Raw genomic sequence first — 14,829 nt, 5'->3', positions numbered from 1 at the left:
ATAACTTACAAAGCAGATGCAAACATTTCATTTGTATGAAAACAGGAACAAAATAGGGGAAGAAAATTAAATGAATGCACGTTCAGAGCATCTAATTTAGGGAGGCTGTGAGTGAAAACATGCTATAAAGGAAACATTCTGCAGCAATTCTGATACAAGTCATGAGGTTTGTTTTTTTTTTTTTCATGAAAAACACTAGGAGGTCCATTGATTGTTTTATCTTTCTATAAATTTAAAAATACTTGATAGTTATTCAATATGCAGCTGTCACCTTACTAGTATAACATAAGATTTTGTCAATATGTTATTTAACACTTCAACCACCTTTAAATGCATGGCAAAAGGATCATGCAGTTTCTCTGGCTTCTTGTGTATTGATTTGGTGTGCTACTTTATGGTTTTAGAAACTGGTAACATTTTGGAGAAGAACTTACTGTAAATACTGATAATGGTGATCATAAACTGGGTGTTAATTTTGTAACCTGTAATTGCAAGTTTCCAGTCTTTGAGTGTGTGAGAGGAGAATGTGCTTTTTTGTTTCTGGAGATTTTTTGGGGAAGTGAGGAGTGGCCAGGTTTTCTCCTAGTTCCTGGATTAGATATCTATGTGTGTGTCCTTTTCTGGTGTTTCTGAGCAACCACTCTGGTATTTCGGGTTTTTGGCCTTAGATTGGTCCCTGTGGTATCCCGTGCATTAGCAGTATTTAATGTCCACAGTAAGAATATAACATTTGAATTCAAGAGACAAGCACAGAGACTGAGATTCAGAAATATTATTCACTGCGGTAAGGTTTTTTGGTTTTGAGAAGTTTTTTTGTTTGGTTTGAGTTTTTGCTCAGGGGAGAGCCTCATGTTACCTTTGTTTTTGTCAACGTGTTTGTCAAATAATTTTGTAGCTTTATGGGAAGTTTTGCCAGACATTCACTATCATCCCATAACAACCTTTGGCTTTTTCCTGTGGAGTCATTTACACAGAGTTTCCTTCCTCATAGCTTCTTACTGTTTTGAGTGCAGTCATACAGTACACATTGGATGTATCTCCAGTAGCATTTTGGTTCAGATTAGGAGTGTGTTTGGAAAGCAAATCTCCCAATTGTCACCACTTACTGTGCTTTGGTTTGTGCTGCAGAATCATTTCAAAGCACTCAGACTAAATTATTTTTGGATGAAGGTAAAGCAGAAGATACTCTCCAAGAGCACACCCGCTGCAGTCCCACTGCCACAGGGTGCTCAGCTCATGGAATGAAATTGTAGCTACCCCAAAGTAAAATTCTCGACCTGTGTTGTGTAAATAGTGTCCTCAGCGCCAATTGTTTTGTTCTTCAGGTGCACTGGTATTGCTCTGCATTCCTAGGTAATGTGACTATAGTCATGAATAGAGGTGATTATTATGCACTTAGAGGTAATTATTCTCGGCCACTGTAATTGCTTCAGATAAAGAGTCCAGCTATTCAAGCCTAGGTTAGAATAGACGATATCCAAGTGTCTGACAACCTGAGTTTTATTTGGAAGCTGAGACTTAAACAGTAATTAGGTCAGGGATCACCGGAGATATAATGAAGCTGTTTTCCTCTTTCTGTTACCTTTTGACCTTTCCTGCTTTATTAATCTGAGTTCTCCTTCATTCTCTAACATGCTTATCCTTATTAGCCAGCCACTGGCCCAAATTACCACAATATTCTGACACCTCGTATGTGCTGCCAGCAGCTCCTTCCCTCTTCTCATCTCTTCAGCTTATTCGAGTTCCCACCTAGCAAAGGGCTGTGCAGGCTGTGGCTGGTCCTGAACATGATGTTATGATTCCTGACTACCTACTTTCTGCTGGCAAAATGGGTAATGATTTACAGCCACCAAAGGTGCCATGTTTCCTGAAATACTACTACAATTGGTAAACCCATCTTTACCTCAGTGACAACACTAATGGGTTTTCTTTGTTCTTCTTGGTCATTGATTTTCATGGAAAACTTTTGGGAGCACGGAAAAAATCTCAGTGTCAGATTTGGTTAAAAGGTATTGGGATAGGAGCAGAATGTAGAATAGGTGAGTAACACGGTATCATTAGTTTTGTGTCCAGACAAAATCAGGATAAAAACACATCCTGCTGCAGAAGCTTTATTTAATTGTTCACCATTCTCACTTGAAAAAGAAGGAGAAGAATTAGTTATATCAACACTTCAGTGTTAAATACTCAGGTTAAATACTCAAAATTTGAATTCCTGAAGCATAGGAGATTGTCTAACCTAAAGCAATGTCTTCCAGCAGTAACTTACAGAAGAGAGAGGTGCCTGAAGCTCTGCTCTATGGGCTACTCAGAAAGGCCTGGTCTCTTGAGGATTTGTGGAGTTCTGATTTCCAAACAGGTAGTTATGCAAGTGTTAAATTCTGCCTCCCAGGAACTGCTCCAGGTGGTCCCCAGGAGTTTAAAACAATGTAACCTCCCAAAATTCTTCCTCATTGAAGAGAAAATTTCGTTACTTCTCCTGCCTGATGTCCTGGTTGCCAAAATGTGTGTATCAGGAAAATGTTCTTGTCTGGTTTTGAAAGGTGGGGGAAGGGAGAGATGTCTCAACTTATAGTGATTCCCCCTTTGAACCAGAGGAGCCTGGAAATATCCAGAGAATAACCAGCCAGAATATTGATGTAACTTTAACAGGAAAAAACCCCACAAGTGCAGAAGGGGTGAAGTTGAGGTAGAAGCTTAACCTTCAGTCTCTGCCAGCTGAAGTCCTGCCCAGCTGCAGTTGTGAGGAGCCACCTTCTCTCTGCTCTCGGGGCGGTGTTGGAGAGCTGTGCTCAGCCTGCTTGCTCTGTGAGTAATGATGGGTTTCACTGGGTTAAAGATGCAATGGCACTCTGCTAAGTACAGGTTTCTCTTAGTCACCTGGTCTGTGGGCTTGGGTCCTTATGTCATCAGAATTAATGATGACATTTTATAGTGCTGTGATCAGATAGCATCTACAAAGCAGAGGGGGTTTTTTCAGTTCTCTGTTTTACTCTTATCCTTGTCCTATGTAGTCTGAGGTGGGACAAATCTTTTGCATCCTTATCTGATAGAGTAGTTTCCAAAATGTTCCATCTCTCTTTATTCCCACCAAATTCCCTGAAAAACCTTGCTGTTAAGAGCAACTTAATAAATACAAGGTTCTTCTATATCCTATATCCTATTCTGTTCAGAGATAAATAAATCTATTTCTTCAGCATTTGAATCCATGTAAATTATTTGGTACGCTTTTCCTGGGAAGCAAGTTCCTGTGAAACAGATGATAATAAGTAAAATTTTAGTCTTCTGTAATGTTTTTTCCAAGGATATAAAAGATGTATGTGGTGGGACTGGTATTTTTAGGTAGGCACATAATGCGTTTTGAATAAATGGCAGTCAGATAATTAAATAACTACACAGGAAGACAGATTGATAATCTTTTAATATTTCTTCTCAACAGACCTCCCACAGAGGTGTTTCAGTTTTTGCATTGCACCTGGTTTGGGGCTGAGGGCTAGAAAAGGGGTGTTTATTTTTAGACAGAACATCTACTAATGTTTTAGTTAACAGTGTCCCTTGAATGGACTTGCTTTCATAAAAAGCTCAAGAAAAATTTAAATATTTATAACTTTAAGAAATTATATAGCTCTATGTGGCATCTGGTTATAAATTGTGTCCCAGTGGTTTCGTTAACTGTACAGATTACAAAACTAAAATTAACACTTGAATGTTGCGTTAAGAATTCTATTGCAGAATGAAAAAAATCACTTCCCTCTTCCCTACCTGGATGCTGTCAGGCTCATCCCTCCCCACCTGTGAGAGGAGCATGGTGGCCTTGCAGTGTTTTAAGTCCCTGTTAATGCAGCAGGTGAGAAAGTAAGTGAGGGACAATACCACTGCTGCTTTACATTAGCCTTATTTTCCCTTCTCTTTCTAATCCCTTCCCTTAAGGACTTGCTTTGTTCTTGATGTTCTGTATCCTTAGAACACGTGACAGTGAGTGAGAACAGTGCAGGCAGTTTTGTGTGCCCTCAGTCAGATCCTCTGTCCTGTAATGGTACATGCTGCACACGAGTTTCCATTAGTCAGGAAATGTACCCAGAAGAGCTGTGTGCTGCCAACTGAAGATGGTTATCTTAATAAATGCAACAAAATCTTGCAGAAATATTGTCTTAAGCCAACAACTTTTAATGCTGAAATTAGTTACCTTTAGAATTTAAGGGATACACTGCACTGCTAGAATAGGATTACCAGCTTTGGAAACGTGTACACAAATATTCTATGCCTTATGCTTATAGATAGTGCAGACAGGGTTTGGGCACTTTCAGGATTGAGGAAAAGAAAATTTAGGTTAGTTGTGGAAATAAATGTACGTCTTGTTTGTTACTTCACCCCTTGAGTTATTAGGTCCTTGAGTTTTCATGCAAAATATTTCCCCTTGGTAAGAGACTGCACCCCTTTGGTGGTGAGCAGGGTGCTTGCTGCTGGTAAATAGCACAGGCCTTGTTGGTGTGTCTCCTTGGCTGTCTCACACACTTTAGAGCTTGTGTTCTTATTGAGTCATTATAATTCCTACCAGGAGTGGATGGTTCATTGTTTTCTTGTCATGTTTTTTAACCGTTCTACTGACAGCCAAGCAGGCAGTGAGGAAAGATCACGTGTTGGTTTGGGTAAGTCAGCTGCCACTGAACTCAGAGTTTGACACTCAGCGTGGCTGTAGAGCTGCCCATGCTGTCCACCCTGTTGTCACTTTTTCCACAAGCAAATTTAAGGTGATATGTAACCTTGTGGAGGGAATAATATATGGAAGAGGAATTCCTGAAACAATAAACATTGGTGTTACTAGTAAGATACTATTGGAGGTGGGGGGTGGTGGTGAGGAGTGTGTGTTCTTGTGTATGTATATGAAAAAGATTTCTCTGTATACATAGGCTTCAGCAAGGTTTGTGAAGACTTAAAAGCAGAAAACTAAATAAAGAGCTGGGTAGAGGAATAAATGAGTCAGCAGCAAGTCAAGATGTTCCTGTGGTGTGGTCAGCCCTCTTCAGCTTTATTAGCTGGTTTATGATGTTAAAAAAGATTTTTGTACTTGTCCATGTTCTATCCTTTCTTCCAAGCAACCTTTGAACTATTTAGTCAGTTTGAACCAAACCAGTCAGAGAAGAGGACTAAAATATAATTAAACTCCTTCCCTTTAGGGGAAGGGACAGTTAAGTAGAGGGTGAAGGCACAAGTGGTTCCTCTGCAGTGGGAGAGTTTGTTCTGTGAGTGAAATGTCTGTGTAGTGGCAGGGCAGCCATTGCCCCTGTCCTTAATCAACCTCTTGCCCAGTAGGTTTTTGGATGTCATAGGAGGAAGCTATGATTTGTGGGAGCTTGGAAATGAAGGTTGAGGAGATATAGAGAGGAAAGTCAGGGGAACATAGAAAAGACGCACATTTGGTGGGAAATGGACATGATTAGTTCCAGGGAGCTCTAAATACTTGTAATTCCTGTAAGAATTTAATGTAGATTGATGAAGGGCAGTTTCTGTACTACAGCCACTGATTGGAAAGCTGTATTTGAGATTTCCTAGAAAAGGACATACTGTTTCCTTCTGTAATGAAGGAAGTAAAGAAAAATGTAATTTGTGTTTTGCAGCCACTTCAGGAAATCTTTATTTTGTCACCAACTCATAATATACCTACCTTTGAAGAAATTAAAATGTGTTTTTCCTTCTGTGTTTTCTTTTTTTTTCTTTTCCTCCTCCACGTTTTCCCCAGTTTCCCAGCCTATATCAGTTTTCTGATGTTCATTCCCAGAGCTTATGGCATACCAAGTAAGTGTGAGGTGCCAAGGCAGAGGCAGTGTCCTGCTGTGTTCCTGGTGGAAAACATCCTGTAGCAGGGGAGAGGCATGTAAATTCCTCTTCTTTCCACCACAGTTCCAAGTAGGCAGAACCATCAGAGCCATCTAGTTATGACTCATGGATGGGGATGTGTATATTCTGCCTTTTGCTTTTTTAATGTTTTTGAAATCCACACCCAAGTTATTTGTTAAGGGGATGAAATATTAAAGACTAAGTGAAATTTATTGCAGAAAAATGACTCCATTAGAGAGGGGGAAAGCCTGTCAAGGTGTGTTTAATGCACAGCATTACTGCCACTTAACAGAGCAAGGGAGCACTCATGGCTCTGCCTCTTCTGTTGCTCTGTGTTTTATCTGATGTTTGCAAAAGCAGCCATCTGAAACTGCTGGGTAACAACTGGCAAAAAAAAATAATAATGTAACAGGTGAAGAGAATAGTTACACCACTAACCAGTTCTTTTGTGACCTGTTTATAAGTTTGGCAATTACTTCATCACAGGTATTTGGGTTGTAACAATGTGACTGCCCAGAAAATGATGCTAATTTTAATTTTATTCAAGAAGCAATTGGCAATTGTGGTTTGTCTTAGCACAGAGGAGTCTGGCAAGAAAAATTCAGTGTATTAAAAGAGGTCTTATATATATTCTGAAAAAAAATTTTAAGTCCTCTGCTTCTGTTAACCTACAATACTTAGTGATGACAAGCTAAACACTGTGGTGGTGAGATTTCAGACTGCTTTAATGTTTGCTGTTTATTCACATTTATTTACCTTTACAGAGATTTGATGAACTTGCTTTAAAATCAGTTTACTCCTTCATCCTATGAGTCTTGTAGTCCCAATCCTACAGTTTTGTTTAGCAGGCTGGGATGTCTTTACAGAGCTCCACTCACCTCAGCAGTCCTTAAAAATACTGTTTACAAAGTCTGCTCTTGCCTGATGAATTATGGTGTTGGACAGGCCATGCTGGAAACATTAACTTTCCTTCTTTTTTTTACAACAGCCGTGGCCAACCCTTTTTGCAGAGAGGTTTGCTTATGAAGGTTTGGATTTATGAAAAGTGAGGACATCAGTGTGGTACATGCTGATGTGTAACCTGTCCTCTGAATTTAGAAGTAGGTAATTTATTAATTAAAAAAAAAAAAAACACCTTTAACCTTGTGATATTCTACTAACTTGGTTAGGCAGTTGTACCTTTCTTGTACTTTCCTGAAAGCTTTTGTTTTCTCAATTCTTCCCATACTAATAAAGACTCCAAGACACAGAAAACAGTCCCTCAAACTACTCTTACTGCCTTCAGATGCAGTTCTTGTTGGCTCTCTGCCTGGTGGGTGCAGTGAGCTTCAGGCACTTTAAGTGAGAGCATCTCTTGTCTGTTCTCTTTCCAAGATGAGGTACAAAGTGCATGTAAGTTCTTGTAGGGCTGGTTGGGAGCCTCTCATGTATTGCAAGTTCCTTTGCCAAATTGCAGGCCTTGTTCTGCCCTTGCACTTTATGCAGGCATCCTGTTTTAATCAGTAGCTGATTAAATCTGAATGTATTTACATGTGTGTTCTGATTTCAAAAAATCTGATCTATGGACTCAGTGTGTTGACTTGATCTCTGCAGAGTAAATTTAAGTCTTAGCTAAGGTATAAGTAATTATAGTGGAGAATGTAATACCTTTCAAGTTCAATTAGGCAAAACAGGCTGCACACCCTTTATTTCATATTAACATTTTTGTATATTCTGAATGTGAAAAGCCTTGAAGAAGGTTAAAGCATTCACCAGCTCACAAGAGTTAACTTTTTTTGGGTAGTATACCTATATTACTGAAATTAGTTTGCCTGCAGTAGTGGTACATCTCAAAAGAGGGGTTAATCTTGATATATTTGTAACAGTATTAGGGAATTAAGAGAAACTTTTCCAAGTTCATCATAATTCACAAACTCAACAGGATGTTTACTCTTTTGTTTACAGACTTGATACTGCAAGTTCCCTGCCTTGACAGCAATCATCATGGATAGTGGTAAGTTTGTTAACTTAGTGATGAGTATGCATTTTTTATTATTCCCTATGAAGTGGGCAGTAACACACCCCAGAACTGTCCTCTCCTCAAAATCCCAGTAACTTTGCACAAAAAATGCCCTCAGGCATTGAACTGGCTTGAATGTTATGTACAGTGCAGATCTTTGCCCACACTGATGTGAACTGGAATCATATGACTGTTCTGACAAAGACCATTTGAAGACCATAATAATCACAGACTTATTTGTGGCCCTTTGGAAGCTGGCTGCAGAATGAAAACAGAGCTCAATTTCCAGCCTTGAGTACTTTACTTTTGACTATTTTTAATCTTGTCCCATTACCTCCAAATTTTTAGAGCAGAAGTCACTTTTTCAGCTTAACAAAGAAATGTACAAATCATTTTTCACCCCTCTGCCCTATTCAAACCAAATGGCTTTATTAAGATGGACTACAGAAAGACTCAAATTTAATAGCAGCAGCTTCAAATTTAAGGTTAAATGTTTATTTTTAGCACGGTGGTTTTAGTGGTGGTTTTAGTCTGCTTGGTTGTTGGGAAGGAGTCAAAAAAAGGAAGCCTCAATAATGGTCTTAATAGAGCTGGTTTTGGTGTCCAGAATGCCCCAGGCTTTGCTTTGGCCACACTTCTGTGTCCCACAATATTTTTCCCACGCTCCTGTTCCCTGTTCCTTCTGTCACTGAAGACCTGAAGCCTGTTTTCTTTCCCTGTGACAGCTTCAGCTGGCAGGCTGTGCTGTATTTATCCTCTCGTGTCCTTGCCTGTCTCTGGTTCTGATTGAATTTCACCTTGGTAGAGTATCCATCCTCTGTTAGAATACCATGAAGGTTTTACAGAGAATGTGTAATAGATTGATCTGACTGTATTACTCTCTTCAGTAATAATAAGTGAAACCAAGTCTTTGGAATTATTTTTTTGTAGCTTTCTGATGCATAAAAGCTTGGTAAAAGACAAGTATTGCAGTTACACACAGAGCTCAACCATGTCTGAAGAAATAATGTATTCAAATGCATTAAAACTGCTAGTAGATATGTATCTTCATCTGTATTCTACAAACACTGAGGGACTGAAAGAGACTTTAAAACACTTATTTCTGTGTCTATTTTACATAATGCCAAAATAATAATTTTTACTTTTATCTTGTATTTGCTAGTTAATCTCCTTTAAAAAAAAGTAAAAAAGTAAGTTTTACCGTGCTTCATTACTTTATTCGTGCCGCATACAAACCTTCCCTGATTGTGTTGAACTCCACAGTAACAGCTGTAGTGAATTTGGCCACACTTTGGCTTAGCTGAAAATGCAAAGTAGTTTTTTTTTACACACTCCTATCCAACTATAACTGAATATCTACAGGATTATGATCCTGGAATACTAAGAAGTCAAAATGGATTCTTCAATGTGGTTCCATTCTCTCTTTTTATAGGGTTCATCAGGCAGTGACTGATTCTCATTAAATTCCTGTATTTCAATCAGTATCTTCATCAAAATTGCTTTGATTCATGTGTTCTCATGTTGCCTTGATGAATTTGTATTGATTTCTCAATAGGATTTGAAGACACTAGGAGTGTGCAGAGCATTAAAAATGTCACATCAAAACAAACAAATTATTATACTTTATTTTTTCCAGCCTTGCAGGTTCAAAATCCGTTCCTGATCTGGACTAACCAGAGATCATTAATTATCAGACACCTTCAGAATTAATATGGGATGTAGTTTATTTTCCTCAGTGGGCTTTTTTTTGTCTCTGTGATGTATGCATTTTGTATACTATATTGTGAGAGAAGACAGACTTTCTGAATATGAATGCTAAATAAAAAAGTTGGGCATTTAGATAGTCATATATTGACTGTTCTTCAATACTGAATTATCTTAATGTTTGCTGTTCTTTGTCAATGCATTTGAATCAGAAATGTATGTTTAGCTCCTTTTGGAAAACTAAAGTATTCCCTAGAAACTCAGAGCAGTGTGTATCAAATGCAACATTTCTTAACATACCAGCTTTAAAACCTTTATTCTATTTCTAGATTAGACTGTGTGTGCAGAAAAAAACATTTGTATCTTGTTTCTGAGAACCAGAATCTTCAAGTCAGGGTACTTTCAGCTATCTGTGTTTTCCTGTATTTCTTTTCTGTCTGCATCCGGTACAAAGCTGTCATAATTTCTCTCATTGCTCTTTTCAGGGATGAATTCCAGCTGTGAAATGAAATTCCCTAGGTTTTATCTGCTGGAGGAAAGGAAACTTGATTTATAGTGCATTATCTACTCTTCAGTGACTCTTCATATGGGCACTCTTAAGAGAGTCTGGCCTGACACTTGTTCCCTTCAGGAATGCCCACAAGGAGTTGGGAGAAGTAGGTGGAGTACCAGCAGTCCATCCTCAGTGTGCTGGCTTCCTCATGTGGACAAGTCCTTCAGCTCATCACCTCTAGGTGATCACTGAGGCATGTGAGGAGAAACCAGCTTCTTCAGGCCTAGAGGGGAGTCAGGAGAATTGTGTGGGAAATGGAAAGAAGCCGTCTTTTTTTCTTTCCTTTTGAAGAGATTTATGTTATTTAGTCAGTGAATTTATAGGAGATACCCACGTGCTCACCTGTGGTGCTGTAGAAAACCAAATTAGTGGGAGGTGCAGTGGTAGGGTTGGCACTGAACCCCTGGCACCATCATGGATAGTGTCATTTGTGTGGTGCATGTGTGTACATGTATTAAAACTGGAAGTGAGTGCTGTTTTGGAATTTAATCTTCAGTTCTTCATTTAATTCTTTGCAAAAGGAAGATCATGTCTAATGATTTGTAATCAAGTTGTGGTGGGTTGACCCTGGCTGGACACCAAGTGCCCACCAAACCTTCTGTCACTCTTCTCCTGGTCAGGGGAGAGAAAATACAGTGAAAGGCTCATGGATTAAGATAAGGATGGGGAGAGTTCACTCACCAGTTACTGTCATGGGCAAAACAGGCTCAACTTGGGGAAATTATTTAAATTGTGAGAAAATAAAAACAGATCTTAAAACATTTTTTCTCCTTCCATTCTGCCTGGTCTCAATTTTACTCTCCATTTCTTTACCTCCTCCCCCCAGCAGCACAGAGGGACGGGGATTGGGGGCTGCAGTCAGTTCATCATGCACTGTCTCTGCTGCTCCTTCCTTCTCAGGGCAAGGACTTCATCACACTCTTCCCCTGCTCTGGCATGGGGCCCTCCCATGGGGTGCAGTCCTTTGGAAACAGTCTGCTCCAGTGTGGGTCCTTCACAGAGTCCACAGGTCCTGCCAGGAGCCTGCTCCAACATGGTCTTCCTACAGCCTCCTTGGGGCATCCATCTGCTCCACTGTGGGATCCTCCACAAGCTGCAGGTGGATCTCTGCTCCATGGGCTGCAGGGACACAGCCTCACCATGCTCTGCACCATGGGCTGCAAGGGAATATCTGCTCCAGCACCTGGAGCATTTTCTGCCTCTCCTGCTTCCCCAACCTCAGTGTCTGCAGGGCTGTTGCTCTCATATATTCTCACTCCTCTGCTGCTGCAGTTGCACAGAGCTTTTTTACCCTTCTGAAGTATGTTATCCCCAAGGTGCCACCACCATCCTTGATGGGCTCAGCCTTGGCCACAGCGGGTTTGTCTTGGACAGAGGGGAATTTTCTAACAGCTTCTTACAGAAGCCACCCCTGTAGCCTTGCCACTACGAAAACCTTGCCACATAAACCCATTACAGAGACTAAATAAAATGAAATTCAAGTAGATCAGCCTAATTATGCTAATCATTGCTGACAGATGACATCTATCTAAAGCAAAAGCGCAGTGATCATATTTGTTTACTTGCTGCCCTCCTTCTGTAACATTAAAAATCAGATGATTAAGGGAAAAAAACCCCTTCAGATTAAATGTAAATGAAGCAATGCACAAATGATTGCATAGGTCAGGAAAGTGGTACGAGTGCGTTAGTGGGGCAGTGCATTGAATAATTGTCCCCTCTTGCTGGCAGTGAGAGCCCAAGAGCAGTGTAGCACTGACATGATGTTCCTGCTTCCTGACCTGAAACACCTGGAGAATTTCTGCAGCATTTACTGCAGATGTACCTCCCAAGTAATTCAGTCTGATGGATTTTGGAGTGTTCCAGTTGCTGCATATTACTGTAAAAATCATTGGTGCAGGGAGTTTGAGGGAAATCTGAAACATCAGAAGAAAAGAGAAAACTAAAGAACACAAATAAAGAATACCTGTGTCAGAACACTGGTTGCCTTTTGGAATTGTTTTATTTGATTAATCAAATAAGGTGAGGTTTTGTGTATGATTAAAGAAAATAGAAAGAGGCCAGTTCCCCCCACACTTCCAAAAGGGTACCCATTTCATGGTTGAGATTTCTGGAGTGAAGGGAGCCAGTCTGCTTTGAAGCTGCTTCAGAAAACTTAACAGAGTAAAACATTGATAAATGCAGCTGTTCTGGTGTGAGTGATTCTGGGTAATAGTCATAAATATTTATATAAAAAACTTCAGAGCATTCTGGCTGTGATGTCCTCCGGCAGTTGCAAATCTCGTTTTGTTTGTTCTGTGTCATTTAGTTTAAGAAGTTGCTTGAGTTGAGCATGTGCCTATCTCATCTGAGCACTTCTTAGGCACCAGCTTCAGTCTTGTTGAAGCACACAGGACTATGATACTGAATTGAGGTCTATTGCATTTATGCCATTATAGCAATAACTACTGAAATTGTAGGCCCAACTCCTTACAACAGTGAACAAAACTGGGAGACGCCTTTTATCATAAGAAATAAAAGGGAAGACTTCGGAGAAGATTTTTCTTACAAGCATGTTTTCTTTGAACAATTCTAGCATGAGGTTTTGGTTATCTATTTTAGAACTGACCTTTGTTGTCTCACCTCTTCTTATTCAGTGTTCTTAACAGAGGACAAAGCCAACTCTGTGTTAAAAAGATATCCAAGAGCCAACACATTTCTGGAAGAATTAAAGCAAGGTGACATAGAACATGAATGCAGAGAAGAAATCTGTAGCTATGAAGAAGCAAGAGAAGCATTTGAAAATGAGGAAAAAACGGTATGTTATGTTGTGTGTGTAAAGATGCATGGGGTGTACTGATGCTAAATTTTTCGCTGTGCTGAATGCTTGTGTGTTATCCAACACTACATTAGATTTGGTTTAATTTTGGTAGTGTTTCTTTAAGCAAATTAAGTGAACCGTGGAAGTGGATAGACTGCACAGCAGTAGCTTTCAAATCCATCCTAGAATTATAGAAAGGCTTGGATGGAAAGGGATCTTAAAGACCATCTAGTTCCAACCCCACCACCCCCCATGAAGAGGGATGCCACTCACTAGATCAGGTTACTCAGAGCTCCATCCAACCTGGCCTTGAACACTTCCAGGGATGGGGCAGACACTTCTCTGGGCAATGTGTTCCAGTGCCTCACTACCCTCTGAGCAAAGAAGTTCTTCCTAACATCTAATATAAATCTCTCCTCTTTTAGTGTAAAACCATTCCCCCTTGTCCTATCACCATCTGTCCAGTAAAAAGTTGCTTTCCCTCTTTTTTATAAGCCCATTTTAAGCACTGGAAGGTGCTATAAGGTCTCCCCAGAGCCTTCTCTTCTCCAGGCTGAACAGCCCCAGCTCTCTCAGACTGTCTTGATAGGAGAGGCTCTCCAGCCCTTGGATCATCTTTGTTGCCCTCCTCTGGACCTGCTCCACTTCTTTCTTGAGCTGAGGACCCCAGAGCTGGATGCCGTGCTCCAGATGGAGTCTCAACAGAGCAGAGCAGAGGGATAAAATCCTCTCCCTGGCCCTGCTGCCCACGCTGCTTTGGATGCAGCCCAGGACACAGTTGGCTTTCTGGGCCTTAGGAGCACACATTTCTCCCAGTTAAACTACATTTGAAGGAGGCAGAAATTTTAGAGGTAATTATGCTTATATGTGTTGTGCAAATTGGTGGCTGGAAAGAAAAGAAACATAAACTCCCACTTGAGAAAAGGTGGCAGATGAGTTTTTACCCAAGTAGCCCATGTAGTGGTTCTCCCTGGATGTCATAAATGTAGTTGTCCTGCTTGGAAGAAATGATGGGACTGGAACAGTTATGGGGAGTATGGAGAAGCAGAGAGCACAAGTCTTCGCTTACCTCACTCCTGCTGGAATAACTTGTTTATTGAATACGTTCACATGAAAAGAGTGAGGAGCTCAAAAAGCTTTCCATTTAAAGTACACCTTTGAATCCCAGGCCTTGGTGCAGCTGGCCAAAGTGTTCACTGCCCAGACTATTAATAGTCTAAAAATAAGGAAAGTGGCCTTCTTGAAGCTAAAATCTGCGAGCCTCCAGAGAGTATTGTTAAGCACCAGTGATTTAAACATGGAAGGAGCAATGATTTCAGTGCTACCATGTGTTCTGTGAGGGCAGTGATCTATTGACTTGATGGGAATGAAGCAGAAACTGCCCACACAGAATTGTTACCTAATTCTGTTGGCTTCTCTGATTTAAAGAAGCTTGTGGGCTAATGGCTCTGCAAGCAGTAGCTGCACATCATACTCAAAGTATCTTATATTGCTTCACAAAAAATAAAACCAGGTTTTTGATGGTGGCATCTGAATTATTTAATACAATACAGTCATTTTTTTTTTAATTCAAGATAGATATGGATGAAATTAGGGCCGAATTTGAAGATAAATCTGAAGTGAAAAGCAGTTGCTAGAAAGTGTGACTAGGTATCATTATCTCTACTTATCTCCACAATAAGCTTCTATCCCTTATGGTCAAAGAGGGAACACTGCAGATTTCTTCCAGAATTTACTCAGGTAGTGCATTCCACTCTTCAGCTGCTGAGCTCTACATCAAAGAATAACAATGTGAAAGGCATACTGGAGATTTTGAGTTCTTGGCATCTTTTTGTTGGAGGTCATACCTGGGGAGATGAATGAGAATTTTCTGATTTATTAAAATGAAATAGTAGGACTTATTAAATAGTAGGATGTATTAAAATGAAATATGTGCCA

At 40.1% G+C, this 14,829-nt stretch overlaps 1 protein-coding gene across 6 annotated transcripts in view; it reads left to right on the top strand.

The window, feature by feature from the left end:
- The window catches only part of PRRG1 (proline rich and Gla domain 1), a 33,720-nt gene that overhangs the window by 9,336 nt on the left and 9,555 nt on the right, over window positions 1-14,829 (top strand). For 4 of the 6 annotated variants that reach the window (XM_032679906.1, XM_032679907.1, XM_032679905.1 and 1 more), the window contains 2 exons: window positions 7,783-7,831; window positions 12,728-12,888. In XM_032679906.1, the coding sequence (XP_032535797.1) occupies window positions 7,822-7,831; window positions 12,728-12,888 (171 nt within the window). In that variant the 5' untranslated portion in view covers window positions 7,783-7,821. Of the gene's footprint in view, window positions 1-3,827; window positions 3,848-6,923; window positions 6,943-7,782; window positions 7,832-12,727; window positions 12,889-14,829 lie in introns of those variants that run through there. The other 2 variants (XM_032679909.1, XM_032679910.1) reach the window with 2 other exon arrangements.

Source organism: Chiroxiphia lanceolata, chromosome 2, assembly GCF_009829145.1.
Source record: "Chiroxiphia lanceolata isolate bChiLan1 chromosome 2, bChiLan1.pri, whole genome shotgun sequence".
Classification (NCBI taxonomy): Eukaryota; Metazoa; Chordata; class Aves; order Passeriformes; family Pipridae; genus Chiroxiphia; species Chiroxiphia lanceolata.
Note: the sequence above shows the minus strand (reverse complement) of the source record. Positions and strands in the feature narration are given on the sequence as shown.